The sequence below is a fragment of the Carassius auratus genome, chromosome 28, assembly GCF_003368295.1.
Source record: "Carassius auratus strain Wakin chromosome 28, ASM336829v1, whole genome shotgun sequence".
In the NCBI taxonomy this organism is placed as follows: domain Eukaryota; kingdom Metazoa; phylum Chordata; class Actinopteri; order Cypriniformes; family Cyprinidae; genus Carassius; species Carassius auratus.
Genome location: NC_039270.1, coordinates 10,546,681 through 10,561,090, shown reverse-complemented (window position 1 = coordinate 10,561,090; position 14,410 = coordinate 10,546,681). Strand labels below are relative to the sequence as shown.

Below are 14,410 nucleotides of genomic sequence, written 5' to 3'. Positions count from 1 at the left end.
TTTAAATATATACGTAAACTCCAGAAAATGGTTTTAAAAGTTGTAATTTTGAAAATAGCACAATCTAGGACCTTTATACAGTGTGTGCTATCATAAAGACTGCAACTCTATCCTTCGCGGACTTCATCTGCCTTAAATTAATCTATTCATATAACCTGATTATAGGGATAATTCACACAAATAATACTCACCCTCATGTCGTTCCAAACCTGTAAGACAGTTCACCTTCTCAACACAAATTAAGATATTTCTGATGAAATCCGAGAGCTCTCTGACACAAATATGTTGGGCACACAAACAATTTTTGTCCTGATTTTCAATCACTAAAAGTTTTGTGAAAATTGAAACAAATGCTCAGAAATGTTTTGGGGAGGAGTCGTAGACCTACAGCCAATGAGAGAGCAGATACAGGGCAAGGAAATGTTTTGGGGAGGAGTCATAAACCTACAGCCAAAGAGAGAGAAGATACAGGGCAAGGGAATATTTGGGAGAGGAGTCACAGACGTACAGCCAATGAGAGAACAGATACAGGGCAAGGGAGTGTTCGGGGTGGAGTCACAGATGTTCGGCCAATGAGAGAGCAAATACAGGGTAAGGGAACGGTCAGGGGAGGTGTCATAGACCAACAGCTGATGAGAGAGCAGATACAGGGCAAGGAAATGTTTGGGGTGGAGTCACAGATGTTCGGCCAATGAGAGAGCAGATACAGGGCAAGGGAACGGTCAGGGGAGGAGTCACAGACCTACAGCCAATGAGAGAGCAGATACAGGGCAAGGAAATGTTTGGGGTGGAGTCACAGATGTTCGGCCAATGAGAGAGCAGATACAGGGCAAGGGAACGGTCAGGGGAGGAGTCACAGACCTACAGCCAATGAGAGAGCAGATACAGGGCAAGGAAATATTTGGAGGTGGAGTCAAAGACGTACAGCCAATGAGAGAGCAAATACAGGGTAAGGGAACGGTCAGGGGAGGAGTCACAGACCTACAGCTGATGAGAGAGCAGATACAGGGCAAGGGAACGGTCAGGGGAGGAGTCACAGACCTACAGCCAATGAGAGAGCAGATACAGGGCAAGGAAATATTTGGAGGTGGAGTCAAAGACGTACAGCCAATGAGAGAGCAAATACAGGGTAAGGGAACGGTCAGGGGAGGAGTCACAGACCTACAGCTGATGAGAGAGCAGATACAGGGCAAGGGAACGGTCAGGGGAGGAGTCACAGACCTACAGCCAATGAGAGAGCAGATACAGGGAAAGGGCGTGTTCGGGGGATGTTTCATAGAGCTAAAGCCAGCGAGAGAGCACATAAAGGTCAAGGGAATGGTCAGGGGAGGAGTCGTAGACCTACAGCCAATGAGAGAGCAGATACAGGGCAAGGGAATGGTCAGGGGAGGAGTCATAATAGATCTGCAACAGAACAAGTATGGCTTCTGGAAGCAACCATCTCTTTCTTATCTTTATTTTTTGCTGTACCAGCGTACAAAAAGCTTGGATGATTAGCTTCTTGCAGGCTTAAATTTCCATCAGGCAGAAATCCAGTCTCACACAAGAACTCCTGTATCACGGGTGATCTTACGTTATTTCCTGCAGCACTTCTTGCATGTGTTTGGCTGTGAAATGTAGTTTGTAGACAAGACAGAGTTATTGGTGATTCGTACCAGAGCCGGAGGAATCAACAGACCATGATGGATCAATAAGGATAAGAGGAGTCAGGGGTCTGTGGCAGTCATGTATATCACAACTGACCAGGAGCTTCAGGACAGGAACAGACTCTAGGATGAAGTCTGTGGCTGAATCGGTAATGTTTAGATCTTTCTAAACAAACAAGGGGATGCAGTTAGCTGTAATGCCAGCTTCACACACTCACAGAAAGTCCCTGGAGCACGATCGATGGTCAGAATTGATTTTAATGCTCATTCAATTCAGTCCTATACAATGAAATGAGGCTACTGTCTGGTTAATGTGTTTGATATACTAGATCTAAAAACTCCCACGTGTGGTCACTGAGAGGTCGATCCCTCTCGCAGGGGATGAGGACACAAACAGCCACTAGATCCATCAGTTATTGGTCAGCTATTCTGTAACACTGCCAAAGATGAAGAAGTTGAGTCTAACTGCAGGTTCATTCCAGTAACATGAGTAGAAATAAGGAGAAAACGTTCCAAAGAGAGACAAAAACACTGAACACATGTGACATTAGATGTGTTCCATACATGTACTGTTTTAAATGTAGGAGGAGATCAAACCAGGTTCTATGTAACAATAGACAATGATATACACATCACTGAATTTGTAAGCAACGTATTTAATAATGTGTTAATTTATTATCCTGTTTCTCCAATGAAAGCTACATCAGAGGTGGACATTGTAAAGGTCAAAAGGATGAAGTGTCTCAGTGCAGTGATGAGAGATGTGGTTCATCACCTATTCAGATGAACTGATGTACTGACTGACATTGCTTGGACATTAAAGGCCTTGTAAGACAATATTAGTTGGTTAATAAATAAGATTAAAGAAACTTTTTGGGGGTTGGAGTTGAAGCATTCTTTGTATCCTATGTTTTGGAATAAACTTTAGAAATTAAAGCCAATTTTCCACCAAAATTACTGGGAACAAGTTGTCCCAGGAAGTTTTTGCAGTCTGTATTTTCATTGTGGTCTAAAGTACTGTGAAGATTTGGTAAATAGTCTGGTGACATAGGTCTGCACGCATTTCCCAAAACCAAAAATGCAAATGTCAGACTCCCGCGGACGAGTTGAGCTTTCATCTGGCTGAGGTCCTGCCATGAGGCCGTTCTACTGACATGTCAAACAACCAATCACAGTTTGTTTCGTTCAGCCTCAGCCAATTCAACCAATCACTGATGACAGGAGTGTTTCCACTTAGCCAATGGTCTGTGGGCATGACGTCTGAGACTGATCAGCTAAGTTCTTATAAAGGTGTTCAACTAAGTTCTTGCAGGAACTAATTCACTAAAGCAAAGACCTGAAGGTCTCCCATGTCCTTCAGGATCTGATTTACTCTGTGGAATCAGCTGTAAAAGAGGATGAAGGTCAGAGATTGAAGTTCAATTTAAGATTATCCACACGTCAATGCTTTTTTGCTGAAGTTGCCATATCGGTTATGAATGAGTTTGTGTGTGAAGTATCAGCTTCTTAAGACAGACTTCAGTTTCGCTCTTATTTAATACTGTTTTTTATTTATGGTCCAGGAGTCACTTGTCCAATAATACAACATTATTTATGATAAAATACACAGTCAAGGTAAACTCAAGCAGATGTTCAGTTTTTGTTGGTGCAATCATTTCCAACATCAAGCTTAAAATGGTCTATAGAAAGCTAGCTGTAATTGGTTTTAGTGTCTTATTTATGCCATCTGCAGTACTCATGCTCAGTTAGTAATACAATGGTCAAATATATATCTAATTTAGTAGTGATTTGGTACACACACAAAAAACCCAGAATAAAAATTTATGTCTGGAACTTAAATAATAATAAAAAAAATATGTATCAAGACCCCTTTGTTGCACATGCATTGTGTAACTCTGAAATATTAATCAGTGCATGTTACTTCAAATAAAACTAAATGTGTTTGTAATCAATGTGAAACGGTTCACTACCACAAGAAAAGTTCAGGACCTACAGCACAAATCGGATCACTTCTGAGGGGGTTTTCCAGAAAAACTCAGCTTTCCATTCCAAAAACTGATGTAACTTTCAGGGGATTTAAGTAGATGTAATATCCTATTTTCCAAACACATACTTCTTGGGAACAGGATATGTGACAGGGATGGCTTCACCGTATGTGTACACCACCACCCTACCGCTTAAAAAAAAAGAACATCACAGAATTTGCAATGGTTTTATCAGTTATTATGGATATTATACTGATTTTAATGGAAACTGTAATGGTGCCTACTGGTCTCTAATAGTATTTGGTCACCTTCTGTTGGTGGCTTGTTCGATCCACCAATACCTAATGAAACATATCCCAAATCACACTACAGGAAACCATTTTTAATGGTTTTAATGGTTAAAAGTTGATAGTTTGTAATGGTATTTGTAGTGGAAATCAACATAGAATTTCTGTGCTTTCCAAATCTTAAACCAACTTTTTCTCATCTTACATGTTGACTCCGCATTTAAAAGGATGTCTTTATTTGCTACAGGACTTATAATGGCACTCACAGATAAACACTAAATTATAAAGCCGTATTAATAGATACACCCTGAGTAAACAAGTTTTGGGTTTATCAACCGAGAGTTGAGGGTACATGTAAGTTAACCATGTTTTCTGGAACAGCCCCCCCCTCGACGAACTCTGACTGTTTCTAACGTTTATAATTTACTGTGTACAAGTGGGAACAAAGGCAATGTCAACTAAAACAAAAACAAGGTAGAAATCTATCGTACATGAATTATTTTCTCTTTCATTATGGGCGCATGAATGTGTTTAACCATGGCAAGAAGCGGGACACTTTCTGTAAGACATAACCGTTCTTGCAGTCGGTTCCTGGATGTTGGCTGACTATGCCGGTGAGGAAGAACACCTCTCTGTAGAGCGTGAGCACAGGACTGCCCTGTCCCAAGACGCAGTCTGCTTTAGCACGAGGCAGAGTACACGCCATTTTGTTGGTGACCTAAAGACAAAATAAAAGCACTCAGTTATATGTCTCTCCTTTAAATACCTTTGAATCTCCCTGCATTTACACCTGTGCTGTATATATCAGAAAACAAGACAAAAATACGGAGAAAGAGAGCAGTTTATTGCAGTGTATGCACAATTAATACCATGATTTTAAGATTTTTTAAGATCATTTGGATGATAATACGTTTGATTATGAGGAAAACCATTTGTGAAGTGGTTTCTTCGTGACCATGGGAACACAATAAAATACTGAAATGTCTACCAACCTGACCAGAGTGGCGCTGTGAGCAAACAAGCAGTTTGTCGTAGGAAAGGTGGTTTAACATGAGGTTCCCTTCAAGATCCGTTGCACCGGAAACTTCCTTCCAGCCGGTGACGACACCCATGTAGTCGCCCGCCATGAGCACACTGTCAGCGAAGTCTCTCTCGGGCAGACAGGCTGGAAGCACGCTCTTCTTGAAGACCATCTTCTGCGTCAGCTCTACTACAGCCATGTCATTGTCAGGTTTGCCCTCAACATAGAGCGGGTGGATGTGCACCTGCTTTACCTGAAGCGTCTGCTCTCCTGCTTCGAATGAGGTCACCCTTTTACCTGTAGAGTGCGACGAATGATCTTTTAAGCATGTTGGGAAACCACCGTTCATGCAATTTTTCCAAAAACCTGATGGTACTCACCCACCGCCACCTGAAAGCTGTCGTGCTTCCTAACACACTGGGCGGTGGTGAGAACCATGTTCTCTTTGAAGATCACCCCACTGCAGAAACCAACCGATCCACGTTGCAGCATCGCCTTTGAAACAATGAGTACATGCAAACAATGTAAAGTACCTGCACACTGTAAAGTTTCCACGGCATCTAAATGTGACAGTGAGTGTCTTTAATTATTGTTTTGTGTATGTACAGAATAATGGTGTGTTTCAAAAACTGCTCAAAATTTGGATGTGAAACATTAGACCCTGACTTTGTTGGATTTGAACTCATTCAACTCTAACAGCACTTAATTCAAGTAAATATGAATGACTTGAGGATGGAATAGAAATCTGGTTTTCTATGAAATCTGTGAACTCAAATCTGCAGACTGGCTCTGACTTTACGTAAACAACAAACATGATGTCCTGAGGATCAAGTGTGGGTTGTTCACCTGCCAGGGACACTCTTCTTGGGCACAGGTGAGTCCTTGATAGTCTGACTGTGTGTTGGTTGACTGACGTCTGTCCCACTGACTCAAACTTGCCACTTTTCCACATGGAAACGTTACTAAAGAGAAAAGTAAATGTGTACTCAGTGATGATTCGAGGAACTCAATTCGAGGTTTAATTAAGTGATAGATAGTTGTTCAGGTCTGTCTATTTGCACATATTGCTATAAACTTGGGATCTCACATTTTCACTCTCCTCACTTTCTCTCTTCCTGCAACTTGTGTGAATGTGTGAGAGCGTGTGCTTATAGAGTATTAGATTCACGCAATAAAGCCTTATTTATAGTGAAAAGAGAAGTATCTTGTGCTTTGTGCTTACAAGTTAATTAAACTGCTGATCGTGTTACTGTGCTAAAGCTAATCTTAATCTTACATAGAACACTGTAAGATGGGCTGTTTTTGACCATTTCAAATGGAAAATGCTTATCCTTGTTGACCATTTCTCTCTTCCCATCATTCTCTCCCTAATCAGTACTTAACAAATCCCATTCTGTGTTCATACCATGGTAAAATATGCACTTAGTTATGGTTCCTCTGTAAATTTATTTAGGTGTTCTTAAATATATAACCAATATCTAGGTATTAAACTAAATAAAAAAACAGTACATACATAATGTTTATAAAACAAAGCTTTATTGAAACAATAAAAAAAACTAATATTTTTTAGTTTACTTTTGCAAAGTTATTTTTAATATTATTTTAGTACTTATAATAATAGGAAAGTTTCATAATCAGTACAATTTCTCAACTCATCTGCAATCGTCAGCTGTTGCATTAACCTGTTTGTGCATTGTTCAGAAACTGATTGTGAGATAGAGACATAAGGGACTCACCAGCTGGCACGCACTTCTCTCTCTGCTGCAGTTTCCAGCCGTACGCACACGAGCACTCGTACGACTGATAGCCCGGCTTACAAAACTGACTGCACCCTTTGCTCTTATCGATTACACATACCGTTTGATCTAGATGTGAAGAAAAAAAAAATCTGTGAGAATCAACAACAAACTTCATTCAGCATTACATAACAAAGACAATTGAGAAATACTAATTTATCCTGTGGTAAATTTATGCTCTTGTGACTGACATGACAGGTATGAGTTGTTGACAGACCTCAGCATCTTTAGTCATTATGTTTATTTTTGCACCTTTCACGACTCTCAGTACACCTTAAAAGTCATCCTAAGAATATTAATATAACAACAATAAATAGAGCATACTGTAACATACATTAAGACACAGAGGAATAAAACATTGCTTAGTACACGTGAAATTATAAATAATTTAAATACGTTTTAATAAATGAGTTTTACAAAAAGATTTAAAGGTATGAAGCTTATTGCTGTTACAAATGTCCAAGGGAAGGAAATTACACAAATGGAGGGGAACCAGACCTTAACAAGCATAGATGGGTAAAAAAATAGACCGGACAATGGTCACAGAGAAGCTATCAAATTTCAGTTATACCACTATTGAGTTAGTGGTAAATTAGATGACAGTCAGTTTTTAATTACAGCAAACATTTGAACAGTGAAGGTGGAGGAAAGACATAGAAGATAGATAAGGCTGAGCATTGTCAGTATATCAGTGGAAATGAATGCCGTACTTCCTAAAAATGTATAGGATTCCTAAAAATGGTGATAGATAAATAATAAATAAAAGAGGGCCCAAAACTGAGCCTTGGGGAACACCAGTTAAACTAAGACAGACCTGTGCCCACTGCTCCAAGAGAGTCCAGTTTGTTAAGGAGGATGTTAAACGAGATTGTATCAAATGCCATACTTAAAATGAGCACCGGTTAGTTCTCACCACAGTTTTTTTTTAAATGCCACAAAAGTGGGGGTTGTGCACTGCGAAGAGGAGGGGGAAGAGGGGAGACAGACAACTTTGGATTCAGACTGAATAAAACAGAAGAGAGTGATGAATAAATCTCCGTGATTAAAGACAAAGAAGATGAGCACCCTTCAAAAATGTGTTGGAAGAGAATCGAGTTGACAAGTAGAGGATTTAGATTTCTGAATGATTCAGGTTATTGGAAGTTTAAAAGGTAGACCTCTTGAGTTACATGTTAAGGGATGCGTAGAGAATGAAATCACAACTGGGGCGATTTCAAATTCTGGCGTTTCAGAAGGATAGAAAGCCTGATTCTGGATATTTACATTTTCTGTTTCTTGATCCCTTTTATGTGTACTTTTGAAATAGAGCTCAATCAAGATGAGGGTTCAGTTACATACCTGTCTCACAGTTGATTCCTGAAAAGCCTGATTTACAAATGCAGTCAAAGCCCCCCACACTATCTGAACACATGGCTCCATTTTTGCATGGCTTCTCAGCACACTGGTCACCATCTAGCAAGTAAAACAACATCAGAGATGATGAATGTTACACACTTAAAACTTTAAAGGTCTATAAATGTATAAAATCAGAATACACCAAATCTTGAGCATTAGTACACGATTCTCTGAAAGGCTTGATATGTCTGGTCAATCGTAGCAATCCCATGTGCAATACTGTTTTGTGCTGACCACTACATAACTACATAATCAACTGCTTTTGTCCAACATACTTCTTACCTGTTGTCAGTTTCATCTAATAACCAGCTGACCTGGACATGGAATAGGTCCAATGTATTATATATATTTATTTAGTTTCTTTAATCAATTTGATTTCATCAGGGCAACAAGTGGAACAACTGATCCCACTTGTCTATATTAATTTCATTGAGGTACCTGAAATGCAGGGTTTCCCAACTCATTCAACACACTAAACAGCTGTTGGGTTGAACCAGGTGCTTTAATTAGTCTAACACATCTAACACATTTTGGTAGGTGGGTCTCTAGAACTGGAGACGTCTGGAAAAAAACAGTTTACACATGACTTTCTCACATGACCATCATGCATAATGCAACATTCACAACTTACCAATGTAGACAGACCAGAAGATATCCTTTAAAAAAACAAAAACACAATCCATTTAAGTCTTTACATAATAACGAGTGCAACTCTGAATAGTAGTAGTAATATTCGACTAGTAGTGTGTGATATTCATACAAATGACATCTAAGTTTTTTTGATAATGATAATTATTAAACATTTTGAGCATGTGTTTCGTACTGGTATCTTAGATGGCTAAGGCTTAGTATTTGGAATGAAGATGCATTAAATATGCATGAAGGGACTAGGTGTAAACTGTCAAGGTCCAGAAAAGTATGCAAAGCATCGTCAGAATACTCCATCTGCCATCAGTGTCAGTTGCACTGCAAACTTATATTTGCACTATTTGTTTTTGCTTCCTTTGTGCAAAGTAATGACATGCTCCAAAATGATATGGTGATAGATAAATAATAAATAAAAGAGGGCCTGAAACTGAGCCTTGGGGAACACCAGTTAAACTAAGACAGACCTGTGCCCATGTCTCCAAGAGAGTCCAGTTTGTTTAGGAGGATGTTAAACGAGATTGTATCAAAGGCCGTACTTAAAATGAGCACCGGTTAGTTCTCACCAGTTTTTTTTTAAATGCCACAAAAGTGGGGGTGGTTCTCACCTCGTCAGAATACTCCATCTGCCATCAGTGTCAGTCGCAACTTACATTTGCACTGTAAGTTCAAGGTGTTTTTGTTTGCTTTGTGCAAAGTAATGACATGCTCGATAATGACTGCTTGCACATTGTTGCACAAATAATACATTTTCATCACAAAGAATAAATGTCACACACCCCAAGTTTAGACAGGTGAATTCAAATTAAGATTTAGACTCACTGTGCGATAATTATCCTGGAAGACTTCTCTTGCTTCTTCGTAATCACACACTTCCTCCAAACACTCCCTCTCGAGGCTGGCAGGGAGTTTAGTCTCTTCATCACCTGTGTTGGCTCTCTTCTGGCGGGATATTAAACTAAGAGCATCCCACTTCTCCAGGAACACAGGAGCTGGGGTGTGTGGGGACAGAAATATTATTAAGTTAGTCAGTAGTGCATCCATTAAAAAAGAGCTCAGTGTGTTCAACACACCTGTGAATCCTTTCGTAAAGAACAACAGCCAGTGAACACAATGTTAAGTGTAGACATCTTCATAATTCATGACACATCACTGCCTCAATTACAAAAAGTGTAGAGCTCAGTCAGTTACTGACAGTTTTGGTGATTATAAAAGTAGCATTCTTTGCTCACTTTTGTTTACAACCCATTCACAATTTAAATATATCTTATTTATTTATTCATTCATTTATTTTTAAAAACTGAAATGGTCAACTTCAATATGTACATTCTGCTATGGGATATATGAAATGTTATTAGAAAGTAATAAATAAAACAATTCTTTATTCGATGAATGTTTTATTTTAATAATAAAAAAATCAGTCCTTGTATTACTTTGTAAACCAATCACATTATAGCCTTGATGATAAACTTTTTTGACATTGCGTCACTGTTTGCAAGTACAGAACAGTACTGTCAACCGAATACCACCTGTTACAACATTATCTGTGTCTAAATAAACCCCTTTTTTCCCTAATTCTGAATCTATAAGAGGGCTCTGCCTGAAGTTGGCAACATAACAAATACAATGGCGCAGTTCTTAATGACGCCGCAAATCTCCGGACCTGCTGTCAAAACAGCACACGGTCCCACTGTGATAATGTATCAGTTAGGAAGAATTATATGAGACATTATTTTAGAGCAATTTGTACAACATATTCTATAAAACAACCAAAACACTCCTTGGCACAGTTGCCAAATCCCGCGAGACAAAGGCGGATCTGGCAACCCGAGCATGGGTTTGATCACGAGGTGCCTGTTTCTTTTCTCACCGCTTGTCTATATGGACTGATCATCTGTGATGATAACGCATTTAATTTAAGCATTTTATAAGAGCTCTAGGGGACTTTCATTGATATGTCAGGCTCTCGCTTGATTCATTTTAATGGTTATACGCTGAACTTGCCAAAAGTCTGACAAAAACTGACGCAGGAGAATGAAAGACCACAAGAAAAAAGAGCTCGTGTTTAACAGACACCAAAAGATTTAAAAGCATTAACTTACCTGTTCTTTTGTGCAACTCAGCGGTCACAAAGCCAAACAAAACTGCGAGAGAAAACACTCTTCCGAGGAAAGCCATGATGACGGTCGACGCCTCTGTATGTGAAAAACAGGATAATTTCACTGTAATTTAAATGTTATACCCACGCTTGTCCTGAATGTTCAGCTTCCAGTTAGAGTTAACATCACAATAATAAACAGCGGTGGGTTTTAACCGTAAAATGCAGTGTAGGTTCTCTATTGTTTGTTTATTATAGGCTGTTATTACATAACGGAGACTCACCGCTGTGCTTCTGGCGCAGATCTGAGCTCTTCACTGAGGAAACAATAATATCTGATATCAACTATATTATATTTCGTCCTGCGCTGACAATCTGCTGTCGCATCTGTTGAGGTGAAATAGTCTGTCAGGCTGACATCATAACATCTATTGTTGTTGTTTTGTACAAGCACGAGCCGTCCTGCGTTTGTGTGTATAACCACACGAGGACGCAGTTGTAGCTTTCACAATGAATTAATTATTGTAGTTCATATTAAGCCATAGTTCGATGTTTTCATCAGTTCGATCGTTTTGTGAGTGTTTTTGTGAGGTAAATAAAGTTTTATTTATTTTTTTAAACTTTTAAAGTGCTTTACAGAAGAGAAATACAAATATCACTGGCAACTTTAAAAACTTGAAAGCATGCATCATGTATTTTTAAATGTAAACAGTGTATGTAGATTTTATGTCATTTAAAATCGTATGCACCATGTTTTACAAAAGGTAAGGCCACTTGAAAATGTCAATTGGTTAACCGCCAAAGAATGAGAAATATTACATATTTTATCCACCTACCACGCAAGCTTACTTAAGAAATAAATACTTAATTAAAAAAAAAAAATCACATTAAATATATTTTATTAGTTATCTATAAATGTAAATTTGAATGCGTTTTTGCAATATTTGGCAGGACATTTCGTCCCCTTTGAATTATAAGGTTCTATTTGACATTTTTGTCAAAATTGAGTTACATATTCTTATTCAGTGACAACTTATTTATATTATGTGATAGATTTTTTTTAATTTTCTGTAAATTTTTTGACTTTTTATTTAAATAAATAACAAAGTTGTATCTATACAGTCGAATGGAATGCAAAAACGTTGAAGCTCAAAACTACTCTGAATGCAGATAGAACCTTATAATTCCAAGGGGACGATATGCTGAAAACATCTTTTTTAGAAATAATATTTAACAAATTGTTTTACGATTTAAATTTTTTTTTTTACACAATGTTATTATACTAAACTAGATTACATTTGATTTCACATAAATTTTACAGTATATAATTATATTTTTATGAAAAATACTGGTTTACACAATTGACATGAACCAATTAAACCACCTGCCCAGCTAACACAGTTACGTCGTGACGACGTAACTGGACCAGACCATATTCGTTGCAGCGACGTCCCAAATAACGTTCCAGCGACGTAACTTTGTGATTCCCATATCCGTCGTGACGACGTTATAGTGGAACGTCTCTGGAACGTGATGAGTACGTCCCAGCGACCAAACTGGCACGTTATGAGGACGTTCCTATAAAGTACCATATTGGTCGCAGCGACGTACCATATAACGTTCCAGCGACGTAACTTTGTGATTCCCATATCCGTCGTGACGACGTTATAGTGGAACGTCTCTGGAACGTGATGAGTACGTCCCAGCGACCAAACTGGCACGTTATGAGGACGTTCCTATAAAGTACCATATTGGTCGCAGCGACGTACCATATAACGTTCCAGTGACGTAACTTTGTGATTCCCATATCCGTCGTGGCGACGTTATAGTGGAACGTCGCTGGAACGTTATGAGAACGTCCTAACGACCAAACTGTCACGTTATGAGGACGTGACATTACAGGATCATATTGGTAATTCATATTTTCACCTCACCATTACCTTGAAATACATAAATAACTAATAAACTCAATCCATCTCTGGTGCAAAAAATAAACCTTATGAAATCTAATTGTAATCTAATTATAGGGGATTCATAGTAAATACATTAATTACATACATGCAATGCAAACAAATACAAAAACATTACATTCTAATATAAAATAGACAAAAACACACTGCATTCATTCACAAATCAACATTTATTCAGCACTACTTTCTACAAATACTAAAGTCAAAACTTTTTGAACATTGCACATGTTCTTTAACCATGCAAAGTGTTTCTAAGTCATGAGCACAGAAAACTGAACATCAATTCATAGATTACACAATATAAACAATAGAAAATGTTTGTCTTATTAAGGATGGGGATAGTTAATGACATCAGTGAAAAGTATATATAATTATCAGTACATTTATTGATACAACTGTACATAATTTAGTGCAACAAAAAATACATGATAAATAGATATGAAACAATTCAGCAGATACTGCACCGAGATACTGCACAAAGTAAAACTGTTTTCGTGAGCATCGTATATGAGGCTCCTGGTATAAATAGTATAAAAAACGAATTAGTAAATCATGGACATGATTTCTTTCTTTTTCTTGCATGTCATGATCAGGGCTCTGTGCTCACTATCAGAGGATTAACCTAAACAATAAAGCAATTACCAAAGAACCATAATTCTTGAGCTTCTCAGAAAAAAAGAAAGCGTAAAGATATGAAAAATGAACAATATCGAGATTTCTAGCATCTCTCCTGTATTATTTGTCCCACCTGAAAAAACAAAAGTTTTAAAGAAAATGAGCGTATTGACTTTCTCAGAAGAATCTGTGATCTGTGATTACTGACTGTGGAGAAGACTCTTTCAGACAGTGCTGAGGAGGCAGAGTTAGGTGCAGGACAGCTGATAGAGAAGAGGAAGAGGGTGTTTCTTACCCCAGCAGCAGAAGACAGGCTCTTCTGAGGGAAGGACAGGAGGCTTGATGCAGTGTTTTGCTGTAGAACAAGGCTCCTTCTCAGCACCTGATCTTCTTCAGAAAAGAGTTCCTCTAGTGTAGAGTCAGACACTCAGATTTCTTGCAAACTGGAATCTTTTAATAACATTTAGCATATTACTGTAGTCATGTTCATTGTTTTTATTGTAACACATGGAAAGTTTATGAGAAAATTATTAAATGTGTTCTTCCTCCTCTTCTTCATCCTGGGCCTGCACTGTCAACATCCTTCTCTGGTAGCTGAAAGGGAGGATCATCTTGTTAATGTTGCTCATGTTCACAACCAGTCAAAATCTGGAAATCTTTTCTTTATGGTTTTCAAGAGAAGTCTCTTCTGCTCACCAAGGCTAAATTAATTAATTAATTTGAATAAACTTAAACGTATTTATTGAAATAATTATGAGGCAAAGCTGAATTTTTCAGTAACTTTACTCCAGTCTTCAGTGTCACATGATTTTTTCATATTCACTGATTTGCTGCTTTTTCATAAACATTGCTGATTATCATCAATCAGTGCATTTACATGCATTATTGCTCTATGATCAAAGTGTGCATCTGCTCATGACGTACATGAATGATGTGAATCACATCTGCAGTT

At 38.2% G+C, this 14,410-nt stretch overlaps 1 protein-coding gene across 4 annotated transcripts; it reads right to left on the bottom strand.

The window, feature by feature from the left end:
- Positions 1–3,174: 3,174 nt before the first annotated feature.
- proza (protein Z, vitamin K-dependent plasma glycoprotein a) lies at positions 3,175–11,375 on the bottom strand. 4 transcript variants are annotated; one of them, XM_026207739.1, is made up of 10 exons: positions 11,143–11,375; positions 10,878–10,970; positions 9,598–9,767; positions 8,762–8,786; positions 8,074–8,187; positions 6,676–6,804; positions 5,786–5,901; positions 5,320–5,434; positions 4,911–5,236; positions 3,175–4,636 (listed from the first exon to the last, which is right to left on the bottom strand). In XM_026207739.1, exons 2-10 carry the CDS (start codon positions 10,951–10,953, stop codon positions 4,430–4,432), a joined length of 1,278 nt encoding a protein of 425 aa, XP_026063524.1. In that variant the 5' UTR covers positions 10,954–10,970; positions 11,143–11,375; the 3' UTR covers positions 3,175–4,429. The 4 variants fall into 4 exon arrangements, with proteins under 4 accessions (XP_026063524.1, XP_026063523.1, XP_026063522.1 ...); XM_026207738.1 differs by having other exon boundaries at positions 10,878–10,974; positions 11,158–11,375; XM_026207737.1 differs by having other exon boundaries at positions 11,158–11,375.
- Positions 11,376–14,410: the final 3,035 nt, after the last annotated feature.